The sequence below is a fragment of the Mesoplodon mirus genome (assembly GCF_964341445.2).
Source record: "Mesoplodon mirus genome assembly, chromosome: 1".
NCBI lineage: Eukaryota > Metazoa > Chordata > Mammalia > Artiodactyla > Ziphiidae > Mesoplodon > Mesoplodon mirus.
In genome coordinates, this window is record NC_138976.1 from 210,573,301 (window position 1) to 210,599,016 (window position 25,716).

Below are 25,716 nucleotides of genomic sequence, written 5' to 3' on the forward strand. Positions count from 1 at the left end.
GGTTAGTGGCTTAGGTTAAGTTGACTAGTGGGCATGGGTGGCTTCTGCGTGAGCAGGGATGTGTTTGTGTTACAGGCATCAATGGCCTTCAAGGATGTGGCTGTGGCCTTCACCCAGAAGGAGTGGAAGCTACTGAGTCCTGCTCAGAGGACCCTGTATCGGGATGTAATGCTGGAGAACTACAGCCATATGGTGTCACTGGGTAAGGCTGACCTGTCTCATGTCTCAGACTGCCTGTGGGCATCTTAAGATTTTATGGAGCAGCCACTATTCTTTGGGCTTAGAAAGAAACATATTTTTCCTACACCCAGAGAATGTCTGGATTCTATAGAGTTGGAAATAGTGAAGTTATGTGTGTGTGTGTTGCTGGGGGGGTATGATGTTGCATTTCCAGGCCTCTTCCAAGGCTGGGCCCTCCTCCAAAGTGATCTTGCTTCAAATGGGTGAATATTTGTATTTACTCAAGCACAGGGGAGAATCATATACTGCCTTTAGATCCAGGATTCCTCCCTCCCCTTAGTCATCTTTTCTCAGCATTCAGAGAAACTTTGTCCCCCTCCACCCGCCCTGCCATGCTTCCCTACTCTCTTAGTCATTGCATTCCCCAGCTGAGTCCGAGTTCTGTGATAGCCTCTTAAGTCACTATCCCAAGATCACCTTGGTTTTTTTCCCCTGTGAGTAGGAATTGCCTTTCCTAAACCAAAACTCATCACACAACTGGAGCAAGGGGATGAGCCCTGCAGAAAGGAGAGTGAAAGTCTTCCGGACCTTTGTCCAGGTAAGTGGGAAACACCAGGCATACAAGGAGACAAGACAGTGAGGCGCTCAGCAGGTGAGGAAAGAGGAGCATCTGTGAGCTTCTGGGGCGAAAGCTCTTCTGCAGGCCTCCCTTCTATGCTATTCCACTCAGCCCAGAGAGGGCTTCCCTGGCAACCCCCTCTTTCCTCCCCCATAGAGCCACACTCTGCTCATTTGGTGTCCCTTGTCCAGCACTTCTAGGATCTCCCCATTCTTGAACTTTTGTTAGTTGGCCTGACCTTTAACATAGCACTTATCCTCTGAGACTAAGTCATCTACCCTGCTAGATTTCTGTCCAGTAACCTGGTAACATTTTTGTGCATCGGTTCTACCCCGTAAGTTCCCATTACTTTGTTTCTTCAATGATGGGTTATTTAAGATTACAACAGGGTATGAAGAATTATACGAGTGCCAATCTGCCTTCCCTGCAGCCTAAGAAATAGACCATTATAAGACCAGGTGACAACCCCCTGGTTATGTCCCATTCCTCCCGCCCCTGAGAATCCGACTTCTGCATTAGCATGCCCATGATTGCCTCTAGCCTTTTAACCATTCAGCAGGTCTTTCAACCATATAGAGAGTTGTTTTGCATGTCTGTAAACTTCTCTGCACATAGTATCATATTGTATACCTCCTTCTGGAACATGCCTTTTCACCAGTTTTATGTGAGATTCATATTAAAATGTGTAGGTTTAGTTTATACTTTAAAAAATGGATATATATGATTCTATTATATGAATATTTTAATGCAGATGAATTATTTTGTCCCTTCTTTTGGACATTTGAGTTACCTCCAGTTTTTGGCTATGAAATAATGTTGCTGTATATTCTTGCTACCTCCTTGGAAACACATGCGAGAGTTTCTCTCAAGATGCATACCTAGGAGCACAGTGGCTGGTTCATGGGCATAGGTAGCCTCAACCTGATTAGATTGCCACATTGTGTTCTGAAGCTGTTCAACACCACTTTATACTCCCAGCAGCAGTGATGAGTTGTTGTTCCACATCCTCACATTTTTCACCCAGGTTTGTGGTGAAATCTCATATGGGTTTTGCTTTCCAGTGAGCATGAACATCTCTCCCTGTGTTGACTGGCCATTGGTGTTCCCTTTTCTGTGATTTGACTCTTCAGGGTATTTCTCTACTTTGATTTGGGCCATTTCTGTCATTGAGTTGTAGAAATTCCATACACATTCTGGGAACATTTAGGTCTTTAATCCAAGTGGAATTAATTTTATGTGAACATTGGGAGGTAAGGATAAATTTCTGCCTGACTTTTTTTTTTTTTCGTTCTTTTATTTTCAACATCCCTGGCATTTTATTTTTGTTTTGTTATTTATTTATTTATTTGCTTCTAAATACAACCATATATCTGTACTTGTACTTTACAGCAAACTCAGTGCTTTTTTCTTTTTTAAAAAAGAACTATTATATAAACTATAATTATAGTATAATAGAAAAACGTTATTATGGTATAATAGTTAAGGGATAATTATAAGGTATATTATCAAAGTATAATAAACTACATATATTTAAAGTGTAGAATTTGGTAAGTTTTGACATCTACACAGCCATGAAACCATTGCCATGATCCATATCCTGAGCATACCTTTCACCCCAAAGTTTCCTTGTGCCTCACTGTAATCTCTGTCTCCTGCCTTTCCTAGTCCTCCCCTTCCTCCCATACCCAGGCAACCACTGATCTGCTTTCCATCATAGATTTGTTTGCATTTTTAGAATTCATATAAATTGAATCATATAGAATACATACTGGATTCTTTCACTTAACATAATTATTTTGAATTTTATCCATAATGTTGCATGTATCAATAGTTCATTTCTTTTTATTGCTGAGTAGTAATATAGATATCACAATTATTTAGCCACTCACCTGTTAAAAGAAATTTGAGTAGTCTCCAGTTTTGATGAATACAAATAAAGCCTGTATGAACATTCATGAAAAGTCTTTGTGTGAACATATGCTTTTACTTCTTTTGGATAAATACCTGGGACTGGAGTGGCTGGGTTGGATGATACAGGGTATATTTAACTTTTTATGAAACTCACAAAGTGGCTGCACTATTTCACATTTCCACCAGCAGTATATGAGAATTCTGGATGCTCCACATATTTGTCAACACTTAGATATTATGATTTCAGTTTTAAGCATTTTCATAGCTATGTAGTGGCATCTTGTGTGGTTTTACTTGACATTTTTCTAATGACTAGTGATGCTGAGAACCTTTTCAGGTGCTTATTTGCTATCTGTGTATCTTCTTTGGTGAAATGTCTTCTCAAATCTTTGGCCCATTTGAAAAGTTGGTTTCTTATGTTTTTATTATTGAATTTTGCAAGTTCTTCATATATTCTGTATAGAACTCCAGTATCAGATATTTGATTTACAAATCTTTTCTCTGTGGCTTGCTTTTTATTCTCTTAATAGTGTCTTTCAATGAGAATTTCTTAATTTTTGTGAAGTCCAAAGTTTCAATTTTTTTCTTTCACGAGTTTCACTTTTGGTGACATATTTAAGAAATCTTTCCCAAAATGAAGGCCAAAAAGAGTTTCATATATTTTTTCTTCTAAAAGTTTTATAATTTTTACTTTACATTTAGGTCTGTATCTTGAATAAGTTTTTATACTTGGTACCAGGTCTGGATTTAAGTACAATTTTTCTTTCTTTCTTTTTTTTTTGTATACAAATATCCAATTTTTCAGCACCATTTATTGAAATGACAACCCTTTCTTTACTGAATTTCCTGTGCACCTTTGTGGTAAATCAGTTGTGTATGGGTCTATGTCCAGACTCTTTTTCACTCCTTTCTTTATCTATCTTGATGTCAATACCACATAGTCTTTTTTATTAATTAATTAATTAATTTGTTTTAATGAATGAATTAATTTTATTTTATTATTTATTTTTTGACCACATTGGGTCTTCATTGCTGTGTGCAGGCTTTCTCTAGTTGCAGTGTGTGGGCTTTCTCTAGTTGCAGCGAGCAGGGGCTACTCTTCATTGTGGTGTGCAGGCTTCTCATTACGGTGACTTCTCTTGTTGCAGAGCATGGGCTCTAGGGCATGCGGGCTTCAGTAGTTGTGGCTCACGGGCTCTAGAGCACAGGCTCAGTAGTTGTGGTGCTTGGGCTTAGTTGCTTCACAGCATGTGGGATCTTCCCAGACCAGGGCTTGAACCCATGTACCCTGCATTGGCAGGCGGATTCTTAACCACTGTGCTACCAGGGAAGCCCTATTTATTTATTTAATTTATTTTTTGGCTGCATTGGGTCTCTGTTGCTGCGTGCGGGCTTTCTCTAGTTGCGGCGAGTAGGGGCAGTGTGTGGGCTTCTCATTGCGGTGGCTTCTCTTGTTGCGGAGCACAGGCTCTAGGAATGTGGGCTTCAGTAGTTGCAGCATGTGGGTTCAGTAGTTGTGGCTTGCGGTCTCTAGAGAGCAGGCTCAGTAGTTGTGGTGCACGGGATTAGTTGCTCTGTGGCATGTGGGATCTTCCTGGACCAGGGCTCACACCCATCTCCCCTGCATTGGTAGGCAGATTCTTAACCACTGTGCCACCAGGGAAGTCCCAATACTATGTAGTCTTGATTACTGAAGCTTTATAATAAGTCTGGAACTTAGTATAAATCCTCTAACATTTTTTTTTCCAAGTTGTGCTAGATTCTTTGCATTTCCACATGAATTTTAGACTCAGCTTGGCAATTTTCACAAAAAAAAGGCCTGCTGGGATTTTGATTGGGATTGAGTTGAATGTACATCAATTTGAGGAGAACTTACATGTAAACAATACTCTGTCATCCAGTATATGAACACAGTCGATCTCAATTTTTATGGGACTTCTTAATTTTTGTCAGCATTGTTTTGTAGTTTTTCGTACACAGCTCTTATGAATCTTGTCAGATTTATCCCTCTGTGTTTCATATTTTTGATGCTATTTAAGGTACTTTAAAATTTCAGTTTTCAGTTGTTCGTTGATAGTATATAGAAATACAATTAATTTATGTATAATGATCTTGTATCTGGTAAATTTGCAAAACTTACTTCTCAGTCCTAGCAGGTTTTGTAGATTGTATAGGATTTTCTAAATAGATGATTAAGTTATTTGTAAGTAAGTATAGTTTACTTCTTTCCATTCTTTACGTCTTTAATTTCTTTTTCTTGCCTCAATGCAAGGCAAGAAAATCAGTGCAATGATGAATTTAAATGGTGAGAGTAGACATCCTTTCCTTGTTCCTGATCTTATGGGGAATACTTTCCTCCCAAGTGGAAGTTTTATAGCTGCCTTTCAGCAGCTTGACAAACTTCCCTTCTATTCCTTGTTTGATGAGTTTTTATTGGGAATGGATGCTGGATTTTGTCCAATTTTTTTTTTTTTTTTGCATCTTTAGAGATGATCATGTGTGTTTTTCTTTTTTAGTCTTTTAATTTGGTAAATTACACTGTTTTTTTTTTCTTGTTAAACCAACCTTGTATTTCTGTAATGCAATGCACTGACCTTATTCAGATTTTACCAGTTTGACCTTCACTTTTGTGTATGTTTATTTAGTTCTATGAAATTTTATACATGTACATTCATGTAACTACCACTATATTCAAAGATACAGGACAGTTCCATCACGAGGATCCCTTCTGCTACCCTTTTATAGTCACAGCCAACTCCCTCACTCCTCCCCTTCTCTTCTTCTGGCAACCACTAATCTGTTCTTTGTCTCTATAACTTTGTCATTTCAAGAATGTTATATGAAAGAAGTCATATCATATGTTACCTTTGAGGATTGCTTTTTTTCACTCAGCATAATTTTCTTTTGAGATCCATCCAAATTGTTGCATGTATCAGTATTCCATTCCTTTTATTGCTGAGTAGTAGTCCAATGTATGAATGTACCACAGTTTGTTAAACCATTCATCCATTGAAGGACATCTGGGTTCTGTATAGTTTTTGGCTATTATGAATAAAGCTGCTATGGACATTTGTGTATAGGTTTTTGTGTGAACGTAAGGTTCTCATTTCTGGCATAAATGCCCAAAAGTGAAAGTTTCTGGCTTATATAAATATATCAATATGTTTAGTTTTGTAATAAAGTGCCATACTCATTTCCACAATGGCTAAACCATTTTACATTCCCACCAGCAGTGTTTTTTTTTAAATTTTTTTAATTAGTTTCTGCTTTATAACAAAGTGAATCAGTTATATATATACATCTGTTCCCATATCCCTTCCCTCTTGCGTCTCCCTCCCTCCCACCCTCCCTATCCCACCCCTCCGTGTGGTCACAAAGCTGATCTCCCTGTGCTATGCACCAGCAGTGTTTGAGTGATCCAGTTTGTCTGCATTCTTGCCAGGATTTGGTGTTAGCACTATTTAAAAAAACAAACAAACATTTATTTATTTATTTCGTTGCACCGGGTCTTAGTTGCAGCAGGTGGGCTCCTTAGTTGCGGCTCATGGGCTCCTTAGTTGCAGTATGCGAACTCTTAATTGTGGCATGTATGTGGGATCTGTTTCCCTGAGCAGGGGTCGAACCCGGGCCCCTTGCATTCGGAGTGCGGAGCCTTAACCACTGTGCCGCCAGGGAAGTCCCAGCACTATTTTTTATTTTAGCAATTCTAATAGATTTCTAGCAGTATCTCCTTAGTTGGTAAGAGTAAGTAGTTTAGTGCAAGCAGTTCCTCTCTGGGGAGAGCTGTGTAGCTGAGCATATCTGAGTTAAGTGCACTGTATCAAGGCTTTACTATTATTAGAAATAGACTTGTGTTCTCCCATGGGTAGGTAAAAAGCTTATGAGTCCCTCTTCATGGGTGGCTTTTGCTGTCATTTTGTGAGGTCTTCATGGCATGTCCTTACACCTACTCATTCTGCTCAGACGATCTTTATCCCCAGGTGGCTGGCAGATATGAGTGTGTCTTAAGATCTGATCTGACCAGCAAATGGTCCTGGCAAAGACGATCTAACAAGTGCTGAGAGGAAAGGCAGAGTCTCCTCCTGGGTTAGCTCATGTGAGTGGTTGGCAGGAAGGGACCATGGACTCAGGTCCAGGATGTCCACTTGAGCTTCTCCAGACACTGGATTTTTAAAAGGGCCAACTTCTGGCAGCTCATCTCAGCTTAGTGGGCCCCATGAAAGGTGGTTGGACCCAGGAGTAATGGGTGGCATGCATATCATTACCTAGAGTTGTTTATTTGTTTAAGGTGGAATTAACTTACAAGGAAATGGGAAATCTTTTTTTTTTTAATCTTTATTGGAGTATAATTGCTTTACAATGGTGTGTTAGTTTCTGCTTTATAACAGAGTGAATCAGTTATACACATACATATGTTCCCATATCTCTTCCCTCTTGCGTCTCCCTCCATCCCGCCCTCCCTATCCCACCCCTCTAGGTGGTCACAAAGTACAGGGCTGATCTCCCTGTGCTATGCGGCTGCTTCCAACTAGCTATATATTTTACATTTGGTAGAGTATATATGCCCATGCCACTCTCTCACTTTGTCACAGCTTACCCTTCCCCCTCCCCATATCCTCAAGTCCATTCTCTAGTAGGTCTGTGTCTTTATTCCTGTCTTACCCCTAGGTTCTTCATGACTTTTTTTTTTCTTAAATTCCATATATATGTGTTAGCATACAGTATTTGTCTTTCTCTTTCTGACTTACTTCACTCTGTATGACAGACTCAAGGTCAATCCACCTCATTACAAATAGCTCAATTTCGTTTCTTTTTATGGCTGAGTAATATTCCATTGTATATATGTGCCACATCTTCTTTATCCATTCATCCGATGATGGACACTTAGGTTGTTTCCATTTCCGGGCTATTGTAAATAGAGCTGCAATGAACATTTTGGTACATGACTCCTTTTGAATTATGGTTTTCTCAGGGTATATGCCCAGTAGTGGGATTGATGGGTCATATGGTAGTTCTATTTGTAGTTTTTTAAGGAACCTCTATACTGTTCTCCATAGTGGCTGTACCAATTCACATTCCCACCAGCAGTGCAAGAGTGTTCCCTTTTCTCCACACCCTCTCCAGCATTTATTGTTTCAAGATTTTTTGATGATGCCCATTCTGACTGGTGTGAGATGATATCTCATTGTAGTTTTGATTTGCATTTCTCTAATGATTAATGATGTTGAGCATTCGTTCATGTGTTTGTTGGCAGTCTGTATATCTTCTTTGGAGAAATGTCTATTTAGGTCTGCCCATTTTTGGATTGGGTTGTTTCTTTTTTTGTTATTGAGCTGCATGAGCTACTTGTAAATTTTGGAAATTAATCCTTTGTCAGTTGCTTCACTCGCAAATATTTTCTCCCATTCTGAGGGTTGTCTTTTCGTCTTCTTTATGGTTTCCTTTGCTGTGCAAAAGCTTTGATGTTTCATTAGGTCCCATGTGTTTATTTTTGTCTTTATTTCCATTTCTCTAGGAGGTGGGTCAAAAAGGATCTTGCTGTGATTTATGTCATAGAGTGTTCTGCCTATGTTTTCCTCTAAGAGTTTGATAGTTTCTGGCCTTACATTTAGGTCTTTAATCCATTTTGAGCTTATTTTTGTGTATGGTGTTAGGGAGTGATATAATCTCATACTTTTACATGTCCCTGTCCAGTTTTCCCAGCACCACTTATTGAAGACGCTGTCCTTTCTCCACTGTACATTCCTGCCTCCTTTATCAAAGATAAGGTGACCATATGTGTGTGGGTTTATCTCTGGACTTTCTATCCTGTTCCATTGATCTATCTTTCTGTTTTTGTGCCAGTACCGTACTGTCTTGATTACTGTAGCTTTGTAGTATAGTCTGAAGTCAGGGAGCCTGATTCCTCCAGCTCCGTTTTTTGTTCTCAAGCTTGCTTTGGCTATTCAGGGTCTTTTGTGTCTCCATACAAATTGTGAAATTTTTTGTTCTAGTTCTGTGAAAAATGCCAGTGGTGGTTTGATAGGGATTGCATTGAATCTGTAGATTGCTTTGGGTAGTAGAGTCATTTTCACAATGTTGATTCTTCCAATCCAAGAACATGGTACATCTCTCCATCTATTTGTATCATCTTTAATTTCTTTCATCAGTGGCTTATAATTTTCTGTATACAGGTCTTTTGTCTCCTTAGGTAGATTTATTTCTAGCTATTTTATTCTTTTTGTTGCAGTGGTAAATGGGAGTGTTTTCTTAATTTCACTTTCAGATTTTTCATCATTAGTGTATAGGAATGCCAGAGATTTCTGTGCATTAATTTTGTATCCTGCTACTTTACCAAATTCATTGATTAGCTCTAGTAGTTTTCTGGTAGCATCTTGAGGATTCTCTATGTATAGTATCATGTCATCTGCAAGCAGTGACAGCTTTACTTCTTCTTTTCTAATTTGGATTCCTTTTATTTCCTTTTTTTCTCTGATTGCTGTGGCTTAAACTTCCAAAACTATGTTAAATAAGAGTGGTGAGAGTGGGCAACCTTGTCTTGTTCCTGATCTTAGTGGAAATACTTTGTTTTTCACCATTGAGGACAATGTTGGCTGTGGGTTTGTCATATATGGCCTTTATTATGTTGAGGCAAGTTCCCTCTGTGCCTACTTTCTGGAGGGTTTTTATCATAAATGGGTGTTGAATTTTGTCAAAAGCTTTCTCTGCATCTATTGAGGTGATCATATGGTTTTTCTCCTTCAATTTGTTAACATGGTATATCACATTGATTTGCGTATATTGAAGAATCCTTGCATTCCTGGAATAAACCCCCATTGATCATGGTGTATGATCCTCTTAATGTGCTGTTAGATTCTGTTTGCTAGTATTTTTTTGAGCATTTTTGCATCTATGTTAATTAGTGATATTGGCCTGTAGTTTTCTTTCTTTGTGACATCTTTGTCTGGTTTTGGTATCAGGTTGATGGTTGCCTCGTAGAATGAGTTTGGGAGTGTTTCTCCCTCTGCTGTATTTTGGAAGAGTTCGAGAAGGATAGGTGTTAGCTCTTCTCTAAATGTTTGATAGAATTCACCTGTGAAGCCATCTGGTCCTGGGCTTTTGTTTGTTGGAAGATTTTTAATCACAGTTTCAATTTCAGTGCTTGTGATCGGTCTGTTCATATTTTCTATTTCTTCCTGATTCAGTCTTGGCAGGTTGTGCATTTCTAAGAATTTGTCCATTTCTTCCAGGTTGTCCATTTTATTGGCATAGAGTTGCTTGTAGTAATCTCTCATGATCTTTTGTATTTCTGCAGTGTCAGTTGTTACTTCTCCTTTTTCATTTCTAATTCTATTGATTTGAGTGTTCTCCCTTTTTTTTTTTGATGAGTCTGGCTAATGGTTTATCAATTTTGTTTATCTTCTCAAAGAACCAGCTTTTAGTTTTATTGATCTTTGCTATCGTTTCCTTCATTTCTTTTTCTTTTATTTCTGATCTGATCTTTATGATTTCTTTCCTTCTGCTAACTTTGGGAGTTTTTTGTTCTTCTTTCTCTAATTGATTTAGGCGCAAGGTTAGTTGCAACAACATGGATGAAGTTTAAAAACTATACTGACTCAGGCATCCCTGGTGGCGCAGTGGTTGAGAGTCCGCCTGCCGATGCAGGGGACACGGGTTCGTGTCCCGGTCCGGGAAGATTCCACATGCCATGGAGTGGATGGGTCCGTGAGCCATGGCCGCTGAGCCTGTGCATCCGGAGCATGTGCTCTGCTATAGGAGAGGCCACAACAGGGAAAGGCCTGTGTACCGCAAAAAAAAAAAAAAAAAAAAAGTTGCTCCTACATCCTTATGCTGAGAATTTTTTGTTTGTTTTTGGTAAACCTTTGTTTTCATTTCCTTTGGATAAATACCTTGGGTATATTAGTTTTCTAGGGTTGCTGTAATAAATTACCACAAACTTAGAGGCTTAAAACAAAGAAATTTATTATTTCACAGTTCAACATCAACATACTGGAGGGGCTGGTTCCTTCTGGAGGTTTTGAAATGGAGTCTGTTCTTTGTCTCTTTTAGCTTTTGGTGGTTGTTGGCAATCCCTAGTATTCCTTGGCTTGTAGCTGTATCGCTCTCATCTCTGCCTCTGTGGTTACATAGGCTTCTTCCTTCTATATGTCTCTGTATCCAAATCACCCTCTCCTTGTAAGGATTCCAGTCATTGAATTAAAGCTCATTCTAATCCAGTATAACCTCATCTTAACTTGATTACATCTGCAAAGACTCTATTTCAAAATAAGGCTACATTCACATGTTCCAGGTTGATATTAATTTTGGTGGGATAATATTCAACTCAGTATACTGAGTCATAGGGTAACTGTATGTGTAGTTTTATAAGAAACAACTAGAACTTTTCCAGAGTGGTTGTACAATTTGTCACTTCCATGAACAACAAACACATGAGAGTTCCTGTCACTTCACATCTTCCCCAACAGTTTTCATTTTATCTCTGGTGATGGATGTGTAGAGTTATCTCATGGGGGTTTCCATTTTGCTGACAGTTAATGACAGTGAACCCTTCTGTATGCTTTCTGATCATTAATATGTATCATATACCTTACTTTGTGAGGTATACATTCAAATCTTTTTCCAATTTTTCTGCATTGTTTTTATTATTGAGTTCTATGAGTTCTTTATTAATCCTGGATACCAGTCCATTGTCATTTGTACATTTTGCAAACATCCTCTCAGTCTGAAACTTTTCTGTTCATTTTCTCAACAATAACTTCTGATGAGCAGATATTTAATATTGAGGAAGTCTAATTTTCCTCTGTCATGGCAACCTGTGACCAGCGAAGTTAATACATAAAATTGACCATCACATATGCTAATATTTCTTTTATGTTTTCTTAAAATCATGGAGATAGCATTTTATGAACGTTGTCCAATTTCCAGGGATTAATTCTGATTAATATTGAAAATGTTCCCTTTCTACATTTGTGGACCAAGTCTTAAAATTCTTTAAATTGTTTAAAAGCAGTGAATGCACAGCATTCTTTCTTCTGCTGTAATCCAGTGTCTATGGTCATTTGTTTAACTCACTCCTATACTTTCCTTCCTCACAACTGCAGCAGCAGAAGGCAAAATTTCTTTAAGGAGCCATTAGACATGGATTTCTTTTTCCTTTGGAACGTTTAAGTTCATGTACAATTATTGAAGTACTTACTGGTCTGAAGAATCAATTGGCATGAGAGCAGCTGTAGATTATAAAAGAATTTATAAACTGATTAACTTTTTTCTACATAGTGGAAATTTTTGTGATTAACTGAAAAGCATTACCTTGGTAACATTTTATTTTTTATTTCTCCTTCTATTGAGGAACTTCTGGATGTTTGAAACCAAAGTGGACTTTGTAATTCTTAATCACTTTTAGCTAAAATTTGCCACATTACTAGGTAGGCAGAAAAATGATGAATGAGTAGTCATATTAGAGGCTATGGTTCCCATAAGGGCAGCGTTAACTATTTAAATCAGTCACCGTATTTTATACAGAAGACACTGAACGGCACACCTGTAATGATGTGCCGTTTACCACTGGACTTAGACTTTATGCCTAGCCGGGAGTATAAACAGGCCAAGGAGAAGGCAGGTGCTGCTTTTCTCTCCCCGTCACAGACAAATCACAGACAAGTAGACAGTAGTGCAATACTGAAGGCTCAGCTGTCAGAACTTTAGAATTACAACAAAGTATTTCTTGGAAACTGCAGGCCAGAAATGTACGTACACGCTACGAGTTGTGAAAATGTGGACAGCCTAGCTTAGCAAAATAAACTGACTGATAGTTCAATGAGCTGAAGTAGAGACCAACCATGGTGGGACCCCTGACTGAAAGGATGTTCACTTTCACAGTGAAAGTCCAGCAGGGTCAGCACTTGTGAGTGATTATCAAGGCCATTTCACAGGAGCTTCTAGGTCTAGCAACACACACACACGCACACACAGAAAAAACTAAATTTATTGAATAGTTTGCTGAGGGGTTTTTAAGTGTTAGGAAGGGGTTTCATGGTAGCTCTTCTTGTTAGTATTGAAAGCTAGCCTCTTAGACCAGATGGAATGAGTAGTTTCTGTAAAATGGTCAGGTCGTAAATATTTAATCTTTTTAGCCTTTATGTTCTGTGTTGCAACTACTCACCTTTGTTGTTGTATGTGAAAGCTTCCATAGACACAACATGAAGACAGAGTGTGGCTGTGGTCTAATAGATCTTTATTTACAAAACACCTGGTTGGCTGTAGTTTGCTGCCCAGTGTTATAGACGGGTCATAAAATTCATCTCACTTTTGATTGATGAAGAAAGAATCAGGTAGGTCTGCAAAGGCCTGGTATACTGTGTTTATTTAAGGTTCATGGTATTTTTCATCAGCTTCTAGCAGATAGAAGCAGAATAATGGAGCAAGGCATACAAATTTGATATCTGTTAGAGCTATTTTAGGTGGAAATGTTTCTATTTACAACAGTTAAAAAAAAAAACACTGCAAAAAGCAGGTCTTGGAGGAGTCAAAATCCTTTAATGGGTTGCAGGCCTAGACTATGTTTTTGTGTTTTACTGCTGAATTCACACTCCCAGATAGAGAACCCACTGCATAATGCTCTAGGAAATACTTGTTTAGGATGAGGGAAACACCTTCCAGTTCATTTCCCACATGGGTCTCTGACCTGTCCTCTCTATTGCCTCCACCATGGGTCCTCTAGGTGGAGTGACTCCCTTTTTTGAATCCATCCTTTCTTGTAGGAAATGTCCCTAAAGAAATTTGTAATAAGTTATGTAATTTAACTCTCAGTAAAAGCATATATTTGTAGATATTGTTTACATCAGTATTAATGACTGTGGCTTGTAATATCATTGTATTGGGGGCAGATGTATAACTTTAATGGCATCAATTTATAGGGCTAGAGCTGCCTGTGATGCTTTCTTAAAACTATTTAAGCTGGGCTGATATTTAGAGCTGGCTCATTCTGTGGGTTTTATGTGTTGTAAAAGGATATACATTAATGTGTCACCCTGGGATGAAAGGTAGATCTGTGAAGGAAATCTTTGTTGTGGGAACATCTGAGGAATGACTGCTGGACAAGTGTTACCATCCGCAAGGTACCTGTAGTGATTCTGACCGACACTTTCTCTCCAGCAGAACCAAGAACAGAATTCCAGCCCCATCTCTCCTGCCCAGTGAGTTTTTCCAGTCCACAGTTCCTCCATCAATATGTGCTCTGCGGTCACTCCCCTCAGATCTTCCCACGTTCATCTGCAGGAAGCCACTTCCTACTAGAAGCTCCAAGCTGCTCGAGTGACAAAGCAGAAGATGGAGAGAGAGAAGGCTCTTGCACTATGTTTGGGAGGCTGCGGCTGAGCGGGACTTCAAGGGCATTCTTCAGCTCATCTCAAGGTCAGCCAGTAGACCAGGAAGGCAACAGTAGTGGAGGAATAGATCAGGGGATGATCCCTGAGGAGACAGACTCAACGTTGACAGGGGCAGACATCTCAGAATCTGGAGCAGTCATATGTGAAAAATACAGACTAGGACTTAGCACAAAGTCAAGCCTCTTTAGCCTCCAGAAGCTTCATGTGTGCCCTGAATGTGGCAGAAGCTTCTACCAGAGGTCAGACCTCGTCAAGCACCAGAGGACACACACAGGGGAGAAGCCCTATAGTTGTAGGGAGTGTGGGCGAGGCTTTGACCGCAAGTCCTCCCTCACCATACACCAGAGGAAACACTCAGGGGAGAAGCCCTACATGTGTAGCGAGTGTGGGCGACACTTCAGGTATACATCCTCCCTAACTAACCATAAGAGGATACACTCTGGGGAGAGACCCTTTGTATGTCAGGAGTGTGGGCGAGGCTTTCGCCAGAAGATTGCCCTCATCCTGCACCAGAGGACACACTTGGAGGAGAAGCCTTTTGTGTGTCCAGAGTGTGGAAGAGGCTTTTGCCAGAAGGCATCACTCCTCCAACACCGTAGCTCACATTCGGCTGAGAGGCCCTTCTTGTGCCTTGAGTGTGGGCGTGGCTTCAGGCAGCAGTCGCTGCTCCTCAGTCATCAGATCACACACTCAGGGGAGAAGCCTTATGTTTGTGCCGAGTGTGGGCACAGCTTTCGCCAAAAGGTCACTCTCATCAGACACCAGAGGACACACACAGGGGAGAAGCCTTACATGTGTTCTGACTGTGGGCGTGCCTTTAGCCAGAAAGTCTCCCTCATGGGCCACCAGAGGACACACACAGGGGAGAAGCCTTATGTGTGCCCTGAGTGTGGGCGTGGTTTTGGTCAGAAGGTCACCCTCATCAGACACCAGAGGACGCATACTGGGGAGAAGCCTTATCTGTGCTCTGAGTGTGGACGTACCTTTGGCTTCAAGTCACTCCTCACCAGACACCAGAGGACACATTTAGGGGAGGAGGCTGATGTGTACGGAGTATGTGAGCAAAAACTTGGTCAGAAGACCCACCTCACCTCTGACCGGAGGACATACTCAGGAGAAAAGCCGTGTGTGTGTGATGAGTGTGGACATGGCTTTGGCTTCAAGTCAGCCCTCATCAGACACCAGCGGACCCATTCAGGAGAGAAGCCGTATGTGTGCAGGGAGTGTGGTCGTGGCTTTAGCCAGAAGTCTCACCTCCACAGACATAAGAGGACCAAGTCTGGCCATCACCTCCTGCCACAAGAGCTGTTCTCTTGACGTTTTCTTTCTTTTCCCCATGAGTGTGTAGATGGCAGAAATCACTAGGAAATGTTCCACTTTCCTTAAATTTAGTCGAGGAAAAAAATGTTGCATTCTTTCAGTGATCTTAAGATAGTTGATTTATGGTTTACTTCTTGCACTAGTAATGTGTTTTAATTTGCTAGGGCTTCCATAACAAAATACCACAGACGTGGTGGCTTAAATAACAGGAGTTTGTTTTTTCAAAGTTCTTGAGAGTGGAAGTCTAAGATCAATGTGTAGGCAGTTTGGTTTTTACTGAAGTCTCGCCCCTTGGCTTGCAGATGATTGCATTCTTGCTGAGTCCTGAATGGCCTTTTTTCTCTGTGTGTGTGCTTCCCTGGTATCTCTCTTCTTCTGAGGACACCAGCCATACTGGGTTAGGGCTCCACCCTATGACTTCATAATATTTACCGTTAAAAGTCCCATTGTAGGTTATGGCTTCAATGTACGAATTTGGGGGAACAATTCAGTCTTAACAACTCAGCCCTCTGGACCCCCCCAGATTCACATTCTTCACATACAAAATACATTCACCCCACCTTAACAGCTGCAAACATCTTAACCCATTCCAGTATCAACTCTAAATTCAAAATCTCACCTAAATCTCTTCTAAATTGAGTGTGGATGAGACTAGAGGTACGTTTCATCCTTTGCCACAATTCCTTTCCAGCTGTGAACCTGTGAACCAGACAAGTTATTCGCTTCCAAAATACAATGATGGGATAGGCAGAGAATTCACATTTCCATTCTAAAAGTGGAAAGAAGGATTTCTGGGTCCCAAGCAAGTTTAAAACCTTGCAAGGCAAATTATGTTAGTTTTTAAGGCTTGAGAATAATCTTTGGCTCTGTCCTCTGCCCTCTGGTCCCACTGGGGTGGCAGCCCCACCTTCTAGTCTCACTGGGATGGCAGCAGTGATACCTGGCCCACTGAAACCATGGAAGAACCATACGGCTCCTCAGACTTTTATTCTCTGGGCCTGTTTGGAAATGGCAGACCTGCTGGTCGCTGTTTCACCTTTGGGGTCATTCTTTCCTTTTCTTGATGGATAATGTCTTTGTAGTCAGATAGATAGCTCTATTCTCCCTCCTTGTAGAATCTCAGAAATCTGAGAGCCTGCCTTCATTTTGTCCCATCTAGGTCACCTTTAGTTCTACTGAGATTGTTGATTGGTTCCAAACTTACCTCTCTGTCTTTTTTTTTGTTGTTGGGTCTTCCTTGCTGCGTGCGCGCTTTCTCAAGTTGCGGCAAGTGGGGGCTACTCTTCGTTGTGTTGCGCGTGCTTCTCATTGAGGTGGCTTCTCTTGTTGTGGAGCATGGGCTTTAGGCATGTGGGCTTCAGTAGTTCTTGCATGTGGGCTTCAGGAGTTGTGGAAGGAGGGCTCAGTAGTTGTGGCTCACAGGCTCTAAAATGCAAGCTCAGTAGTTGTGGCACACAGGCTTAATTGCTCCACGGCATGTGGGATCTTTCTGGACCAGGGCTCGAACCTGTGTCCCGTGCATTGGCAGGCAGATTCTTTTATTTTTTTTTTAACGTCTTTATTGGAGTATAATTGCTTTACAATGGTGTGTTAGTTTCTGCTTTATAACAAAGTGAATGAGTTATACATACACATATGTTCCCATATCTCCTCCCTCTTGCGTCTCCATCCCTCCCACCCTCCCTATCCCACCCCTCTAGGTGGTCACAAAGCACCGAGCTGATCTCCCTGTGCTATGCGGCTGCTTCCCACTATCTATTTTACGTTTGGTAGTGTATATATGTCCATGCCGCTCTCTCACTTTGTCACAGCTTCCCCTTCCCCTTCCCCATATCCTCAAGTCCATGCTCTAGTAGGTCTGTGTCTTTATTCCCGTCTTACCCCTAGGTTCTTCATGACATTTTTTTCTTAGATTCCATATATATGTGTTAGCATACGGTATTTGTCTTTCTCTTTCTGACTTACTTCACTCTGTATGACAGACTCTAGGTCCATCCACTACAAATAACTCAATTTCGTTTCTTTTTATGGCTGAGTAATATTCCATTGTATATATGTGCCACATCTTCTTTATCCATTCATCCGATGATGGACACTTAAGTTGCTGCCATCTCCTGGCTATTGTAAATAGAGCTGCAATGAACATTTTGGTACATGACTCCTTTTGAGTTATGGTTTTCTCACAGTATATGCCCAGTAGTGGGATTCCTGGGTCATATGGTAGTTCTATTTGTAGTTTTTTAAGGAACCTCCATACTGTTCTCCATAGTGGCTGTACCAATTCACATTCCCACCAGCAGTGCAAGAGTGTTCCCTTTTCTCCACACCCTCTCCAGCATTTATTGTTTCAAGATTTTTTGATGATGCCCATTCTGACTGGTGTGAGATGATATCTCATTGTAGTTTTGATTTGCATTTCTCTAATGATTAATGATGTTGAGCATTCTTTCATGTTGGTAATCTGTATATCTTCGTTGGAGAAATGTCTATTTAGGTCTTCTGCCCATTTTTGGATTGCGTTCTTTGTTTTTTTGTTATTGAGCTGCATGAGCTGCTTGTAAATTTTGGAGATTAATCCTTTGTCAGCTGCTTCATTTGCAAATATTTTCTCCCATTCTGAGGGTTGTCTTTTCGTCTTTATGGTTTCCTTTGCTGTGCAAAAGCTTTGAAGTTTCATTAGGTCCCATTTGTTTATTTTTGTCTTTATTTCCATTTCTCTAGGAGGTGGGTCAAAAAGGATCTTGCTGTGATTTATGTCATAGAGTGTTCTGCCTATGCTTTCCTCTAAGAGTTTGATAGTTTCTGGCCTTACATTTAGGTCTTTAATCCATTTTGAGCTTATTTTTGTGTATGGTGTTAGGGAGTGTTCTAATCTCATACTTTTACACGTACCTGCCCAGTTTTCCCAGCACCACTTATTGAAGAAGCTGTCCTTTCTCCACTGTACGTTCCTGCCTCCTTTATCAAAGATAAGGTGACCATATGTGCGTGGGTTTATCTCTGGGCTTTATATCCTGTTCCATTGATCTATCTTTCTGTTTTTGTGCCAGTACCGTACTGTCTTGATTACTGTAGCTTTGTAGTATAGTCTGAAGTCAGGGAGCCTGATTCCTCCAGCTCCGTTTTTCATTCTCAAGATTGCTTTGGCTCTTTGGGGTCTTTAGTGTTTCCATACAAATTGTAAAATTTTTTCCTGCTAGTTCTGTGAAGAATGCCAGTGGTAGCTTGATAAGGATTGCACTGAATCTGTAGATTGCTTTGGGTAGTAGAGTCATTTTCACAATATTGGTTCTTCCAATCCAAGAACATGGTATATCTCTCCATCTATTTGTATCATCTTTAATTTCTTTCATCAGTGGCTTATAATTTTCTGAATACAGGTCTTCTGTCTCCTTAGGTAGGTTTATTTCTAGATATTTTATTCTTTTTGTTGCAGTGGTAAATGGGAGTGTTTTCTTAATTTCACTTTCTGATTTTTCATCATTAGTGTGTAGGAATGCCAGAGATTTCTGTGCATTAATTTTGTATCCTGCTACTTTACCAAATTCATTGATTAGCTCTAGTAGTTTTCTCGTAGCATCTTGAGGATTCTCTATGTATAGTATCATGTCATCTGCAAACAGTGACAGCTTTACTTCTTTTCCGATTTGGATTCTTTTTATTTCCTTTTCTTCTCTGATTGCTGTGGCTAAAACTTCCAAAACTAGGTTGAATAAGAGTGGAGAGAGTGGGCAACCTTGTCTTTTTCCTGATCTTAGTGGAAATGCTTTCAGTTTGTCACCATTGAGGACGATGTTGGCTGTGGGTTTGTCATATATGGCCTTTATTATGTTGAGGAAAGTTCCCTCTATGCCTACTTTCTGGAGGGTTTTTATCATAAATCGCTGTTGAATTTTGTCAAAAGCTTTCTCTGCATCTATTGAGATGATTTTATGGTTTTTATCCTTCAATTTGTTTATATGGTGTATCACGTTGATTGATTTGCGTATATTGAAGAATCCTTGCATTCCTGGAGTAAACCCCACTTGATCATGGTGTATGATCCTTTTAATGTGCTGTTGGATTCTGTTTGCTAGTATTTTGTTGAGGATTTTTGCATCTATGTTCATCAGTGATATTGGCCTGTAGTTTTCTTTCTTTGTGACATCCTTCTCTGGTTTTGGTATCAGGGTGATGGTAGCCTCGTAGTATGAGTTTGGGAGTGTTCCTCCCTCTGCTATATTTTGGAAGAGTTTGAGAAGGATAGGTGTTAACTCTTCTCTAAATGTTTGATAGAATTCACCTGTGAAGCCGTCTGATCCTGGGTCTTTGTTTGTTGGAAGATTTTTAATTATAGTTTCAATTTCAGTGCTTGTGATCGGTCTGTTCATATTTTCTATTTCTTCCTGATTCAGGCTTGGCAGGTTGCACATTTCTAAGAAATTGTCCATTTCTTCCAGGTTGTCCATTTTACTGGCATAGAGTTGCTTGTAGTAATCTCTCATGATCTTTTGTATTTCTGCAGTGTCAGTTGTTACTTCTCCTTTTTCATTTCTAATTTCATTGATTTGAGTCTTCTTCCTTTTTTTCTTGATGAGTCTGGCTAATGGTTTATCAATTTTGTTTATCTTCTCAAAGAACCAGCTTTTAGTTTTATTGATCTTTGCTATCGTTTCCTTCATTTCTTTTTCATTTATTTCTGATCTGATCTTTATGATTTCTTTCCTTCTGCTAACTTTGGGGGTTTTTTGTTCTTGTTTCACTAATTGCTTTAGGTGCAAGTTTAGGTTGTTTATTCGAGATGTTTCCTGTTTCTTAAGGTAGGATTGTATTGCTATAAACTTCCCTCTTAGAACTGCTTTCGCTGCATCGCATAGGTTTTGTGTTGTCGTGTCTCCATTGTCATTTGTTTCTAGGTATTTTTTGATTTCCTCTTTGATTTCTTCAGTGATCACTTCGTTATTAAGTAGTGTATTGTTTAGCCTCCATGTGTTTGTATTTTTTACAGATCTTTTCCTGTAATTGATATCAAGTCTCATAGTGTTGTCGTCAGAAAAGATACTTGATACAATTTCAATTTCCTTAAATTTACCAAGGCTTGATTTGTGACTCAAGATATGATCTATCCTGGAGAATATTCCATGAGCACATGAGAAAAATGTGTATTCTGTTGTTTTGGATGCAGTGTCCTATAAATATCAATTAAGCCCATCTTGTTTAATGTATCATTTAAAGCTTGCGTTTCCTTATTTATTTTCATTTTGGATGATTGTCCATTGGTGAAAGTGGGGTGATAAAGTCCCCTACTATGAATGTGTTACTGTCAATTTCCCGTTTCATGGCTGTTAGTATTTGCCTTATGTATTGAGGTGCTCCTATGTTGGGTGCATAAATATTTACAGTTGTTATATCTTCTTCTTGGATTGATCCCTTGATCCTTATGTATTGTCCTTGTTTGTCTCTTGTAATAGTCTTTATTTTAAAGTCTTTTTTGTCTGATGTGAGAATTGCTACTCCAGCTTTGTTTTGATTTTCATTTGCATGGAATATCGTTTTTCATCCCCTCACTTTCAGTTTGTATGTGTCCCTAGGTCTGAAGTGGGTCTCTTGTAGACAGCATATATATGGGTCTTGTTTTTGTATCCATTAAGCCAGTCTGTGTCTTTTGGTGCGAGCATTTAATCCATTTACATTTAAGGTAATTATCGATATGTATGTTCCTATTCCCATTTTCTTAATTGTTTTGGGTTTGTTATTTTAGGTCTTTTCCTTCTCTTGTGTTTCTTGCCTAGAAAAGTTCCTTTAGCATTTGTTGTAAAGCTGGTTTGGTGGTGCTGAACTCTCTCAGCTTTTGCTTGTCTGTAAAGGTTTTAATTTCTCCATGAAATCTGAATGAGATCCTTGCTGGGTCGAGTAATCTTGGTTGTAGCTTTTTCTCCATCACTTTATATATGTCCTGCTACTCCCTTCTGGCTTGCAGAGTTTCTGCTGAGAGGTCAGCTGTTAACCTTATGGGGAGTCCCTTGGGTGTTATTTGTTGTTTTTCCTTTGCTGCTTTTAATATGTTTTCTTTGTATTTAATTTTTGACACTTTGATTAATATGTGTCTTAGCGTGTTTCTCCTTGTGTTTATCATGTATGGGACTCTGCGCTTCCTGGACTTGATTGACTATTTGTTTTCCCATATTAGGGAAGTTTTCAACTATAATCTCTTCAAATATTTTCTCAGTCCCTTTCTTTTTCTCTTCTCCTTCTGGGACCCCTATAATTCAAATGTTGATGGTTTAATGTTGTCCCAGAGGTCTCTGAGACTGTCCTCAGTTCTTTTCATTCTTTGTTCTTTATTCTGCTCTGCAGTAGTTATTTCCACTTTTTTTTTTTTTTTTTTTTTTTTGCGGTATGTGGGCCTCTCACCCTTGCGGCCTCTCCTGTTGCAGAGCACAGGCTCCAGACGTGCAGGCCCAGCGGCCATGGCTCACAGGCGCAGCCGCTCCGCGGCATGTGGGGTCCTCCTGGACCGGGGCATGAATCTTCCCGGACCAGGGCACGAACCCACGTCCCCCTCATCAGCAGGCAGACTCCCAACCACTGCGCCACCAGGGAAGCCCCCTATTTCCACTATTTTATCTTCCAGATCACTTATCTGTTCTTCTGCCTCAGTTATTCTGCTATTCATCCCTTCTAGAGTATTTTTAATTTCGTTTATTGTGTTCATCCTTGCTTGTTTCCTCTTTAGTTCTTCTAGGTCCTTGTTAAATGTTTCTTGCATTTTCTCTATTCTATTTCCAAGATTTTGGATCATCTTTACTATCATTATTCTGAATTCTTTTTCAGGTAGACTGCCTATTTCCTCTTCATTTGTTAGGTGTGGTGGGTTTTTATCTTGCTCCTTCATCTGCTCTGTGTTTTTCTGTCTTCTCATTTTGCTTAACTTACTGTGTTTGGGGTTTCCTTTTCGCAGGCTTCAGGTTTGTAGTTCCCGTTGTTTTTGGTGTCTATCCCCAGGGGCTAAAGTTGGTTCAGTGGGTTGTGTAGGCTTCCTGGTGGAGGGGAGTAGTGCCTGTGTTCTGGTGGATGCGGCTGGATCTTGTCTTTCTGGTGGGCAGGTCCACGTCTGGTGGTGTGTTTTGGGTTGTCTGTGGCCTTATTATGATTTTAGGCAGGTCCACGTCTGGTGGTGTGTTTCGGGGTGTCTGTGGCCTTATTATGATTTTAGGCAGCCTGTCTGCTAATGGGTGGGGTTGTGTTCCTGTCTTGCTAGTTGTTTGGCATAGGGTGTCCAGCACTGTAGCTTGCTTGTCGTTTCAGGAAGCTAGGTGTTGGTGTTGAGATGGAGATCTCTGGGAGATTTTCACCATTTGATATTACGCGGTGCTGGGAGGTCTCTTGTGGACCAGTGTCCTGAAGTTGGCTCTCCCACCTCAGAGGCACAGCGCTGACTCCTGGCTTCAGCACCAAGAGCCTTTCATCCACAGGGCTCAGAATAAAAGGGAGAAAAGGAAGGAAGGAAGGAGAGAGAGAAAGAAAGAAAGAAGGAAAGAAGGAAGCAAGGAAGGGAGGGAGGGCGGAAGGAAGAAAGTAAGAAAGGGAGAGAGAGGGGGAGGGAGGGAGAGAGAGAGAAAGAAATAAAGAAAGGAAGAGGATAAAATAAAATAAAGATAAAATAAAATAAAGTTATTAAAATAAAAAATAATTAGTAAGAAAAAGTTTTTTTTAAAGAAAAAAACAAAACAAGACCAAAAGAAAATGGACGGACAGAACCCTAGGGCAAATGGTGAAAGCAAAACTCTACAGACAAAATCTCACACAGAAACATACACATACACAGTCACAAAAAGAGGAAAAGGGGAAAAATAATATATCGTTGTTGCCAAAGTCCACCTCAATTTGGGATGATTCTTTGTCTGTGCAGGTATTCCGCAGATCCAGGGTGCATCTAGTTGACTGTGGAGATTTAATCTGCTGCTTCTGAGGCTGCTGGGAGACTTCCCTTTCTGTTCTTTGTCAGCACAACTCCCGGGGTTCAGCTTTGGATTTGGCCCCGCCTCTGCATGTAGGTCGCTGGAGGGCATCTGTTCTTCGCTCAGACAGGACGGGGTTAAAGGAGCAGCTGATTTGGGGGCTCTGGCTCACTCAGGCTAGGGGAGGGAGGGGCACGGAGTGCAGGGCGAGCCTGCGGCGGCAGAGGCCGGCGTGTCATTTCATCAGCCTGAGGCACGCCGTGCGTTCTTCCGGGGAAGTTGTCCCTGGATCACGGGACCCTGGCACTGGCGGGCTGCACAGGCTCCTGGGAGGGGAGGTGTGGATAGTGACCTGTGCTTGCACACAGGCTTCTTGGTGGCGGCAGCAGCAGACTTAGCCTCTCAGGCCCGTTTCTGGTGTCCGCGCTGATCCTGCAGCTCGCGCCCGTCTCTGGAGCTCCTTGAAGCAGCACTCTTAATCCCCTCTCCTCGTGCACCAGCAAACAAAGAGGGCAGAAAAAGTCTCTTGCCTCTTCGGCATGTCCAGACTTTTTCCCGGACTCCCTCCTGGCCAGCCGTGGTGCACTAACCCCTTCAGGCTGTGTTCACGCCACCAGTCCTCTCCCTGTGATCCAACCAAAGCCCGAGCCTCAGCTCCCAGCCCACACCCACCCCGGCGGGTGAGCAGACAAGCCCCTCGGGCTGGTGAGTGCCAGTCAGCACCGATCCTCCGTGCGGGAATCTTTCCACTTTGCCCTCCACACCCCTGTTCCTATGCTCTCCTCCGCAGCTTCCCCCCTCCGCCATCCGCAGTCTCTGCCTGCAAAGGGGCTTCCTAGTGTGTGGAAACCTTTCCTCTTTCACAGCTCCCTCCCACTGGTGCAGGTCCCGTCCATATTCTTTTGTCTCTGTTTTTTCTTTTTTCTTTTGCCCTACCCAGGTACGTGGGCTGTTTCTTACCTTTTGGGAGGTCTGAGGTCTTCTGCCAGTGTTCAGTAGGTGTTCTGTAGGAGTTGTTCCACATGTAGATGTATTTCTGATGAATCTGTGGGGAGGAAGGTGATCTCCGCGTCTTACTCTTCCACCGTCTTCCTACACTCTCCCCTGGCAGGCAGATTCTTAACCACTGTGCCACCAAGGAAGTCCCCTAAACATTGTCTAGCCACACCATAGTATTCTTTCCAGAACATGTGTTCTCATTTTTTACAACATGGATAGGCTGAGAAATTTCCAAATCTCTAAATTCTGGTTCTCAAAATTTTGCTTAACATTTCCTTCAATTTATTTCTGTACTCACACATTTTACTACAAGGAGGAAGGAGAAACCAGGTTGCACATTCAACACCTTGCTCAGAAATCTCCTCAGCTAAATATTTGTCACTCATGTCACAATTTCTACTTTCCACAAAATACTGGAACACAAGCCAGGTTCTTTACCACTTTATAACAAGGACTGTCTTTCCTCCAGTTTCCAGTATCATGTTCCTCATTTCTATCTGAGACTGCACCATAATCACTTGTAATGTCTGTATTCCTACCAACAGTCTGTTCGAGGCAATCCAGGCTTTTTATAACAAGTGCCTCAGATATCTTCCAGCCTGTATCTATCACCCATTTCCAAAGCCATTCCATATTTTTAGATATAACTCTCAGTACCAAAACTATTCTTTTGCTAATGCTGCCATAACAAAACCAGAAGCTGGATGGCTTAAGCAACAGAAATTTATTTTCTCAGTTTTGGAAGCTGGAAGTCCAACATCAAGGTGTCAACAGGGTTATTTTCTATTGAAGTCTCTCTTCTTGGCTTGCAGATGGCTGCCTTCTTGCTGCATCCTCACATAGGCTTTCCTCTGTACCTGTGCTGGAGAGAGAGAGTGAGCTCTGGTGGCTCTTACTCTTACAAGGACACCAGCCCTATTGGATTAGGGCTCCAGCTCTATTGGATTAGGGCCCCAGCTTTATGCTACCAGTTAATCCTTTTTTGTTGTTGTTGATTACACCATTTAATCTTAATTACCTCCTTATAAGCCCTACATCCAAACACTGGGGGATTAGGGCTTCAACCTATGACTTCCGGGGGGAAGAATTCAGTTCATAACACTGCCTTCTGGATACCCCAAATTTATATCTGGCTAACAACTATGCCATAAAGGTGTGTTCTGACCTTTGCTTTTCTTTCCCCGTGAGTGTGAACGTGGCAGAAATCACTAAGAAATGTTCTGCTTTCCTGAAATGGAATGGAGGGGGAAAATGTTGCTTTCTTTCAGTGTTTATTAGTTGGTCTATCACTTACTTTCTAAGCAGCAGTCCTCTATATTTTATGGCTTCTTGTTTTAATAAACTGCTTCTTTACAAAGTT

At 40.9% G+C, this 25,716-nt stretch overlaps 1 protein-coding gene across 1 annotated transcript; it reads left to right on the forward strand.

Annotated features, from left to right (window-relative positions):
* Positions 1-33: 33 nt before the first annotated feature.
* Positions 34-25,716, forward strand: LOC309807244 (zinc finger protein 169-like; the record flags this gene model as incomplete). The annotated part of the gene is made up of 4 exons (XM_082626590.1): positions 34-202; positions 683-778; positions 13,865-14,122; positions 23,309-25,716. 4 exons carry the CDS (start codon positions 34-36, stop codon positions 23,338-23,340), a joined length of 555 nt encoding a protein of 184 aa, XP_082482716.1. The 3' UTR covers positions 23,341-25,716.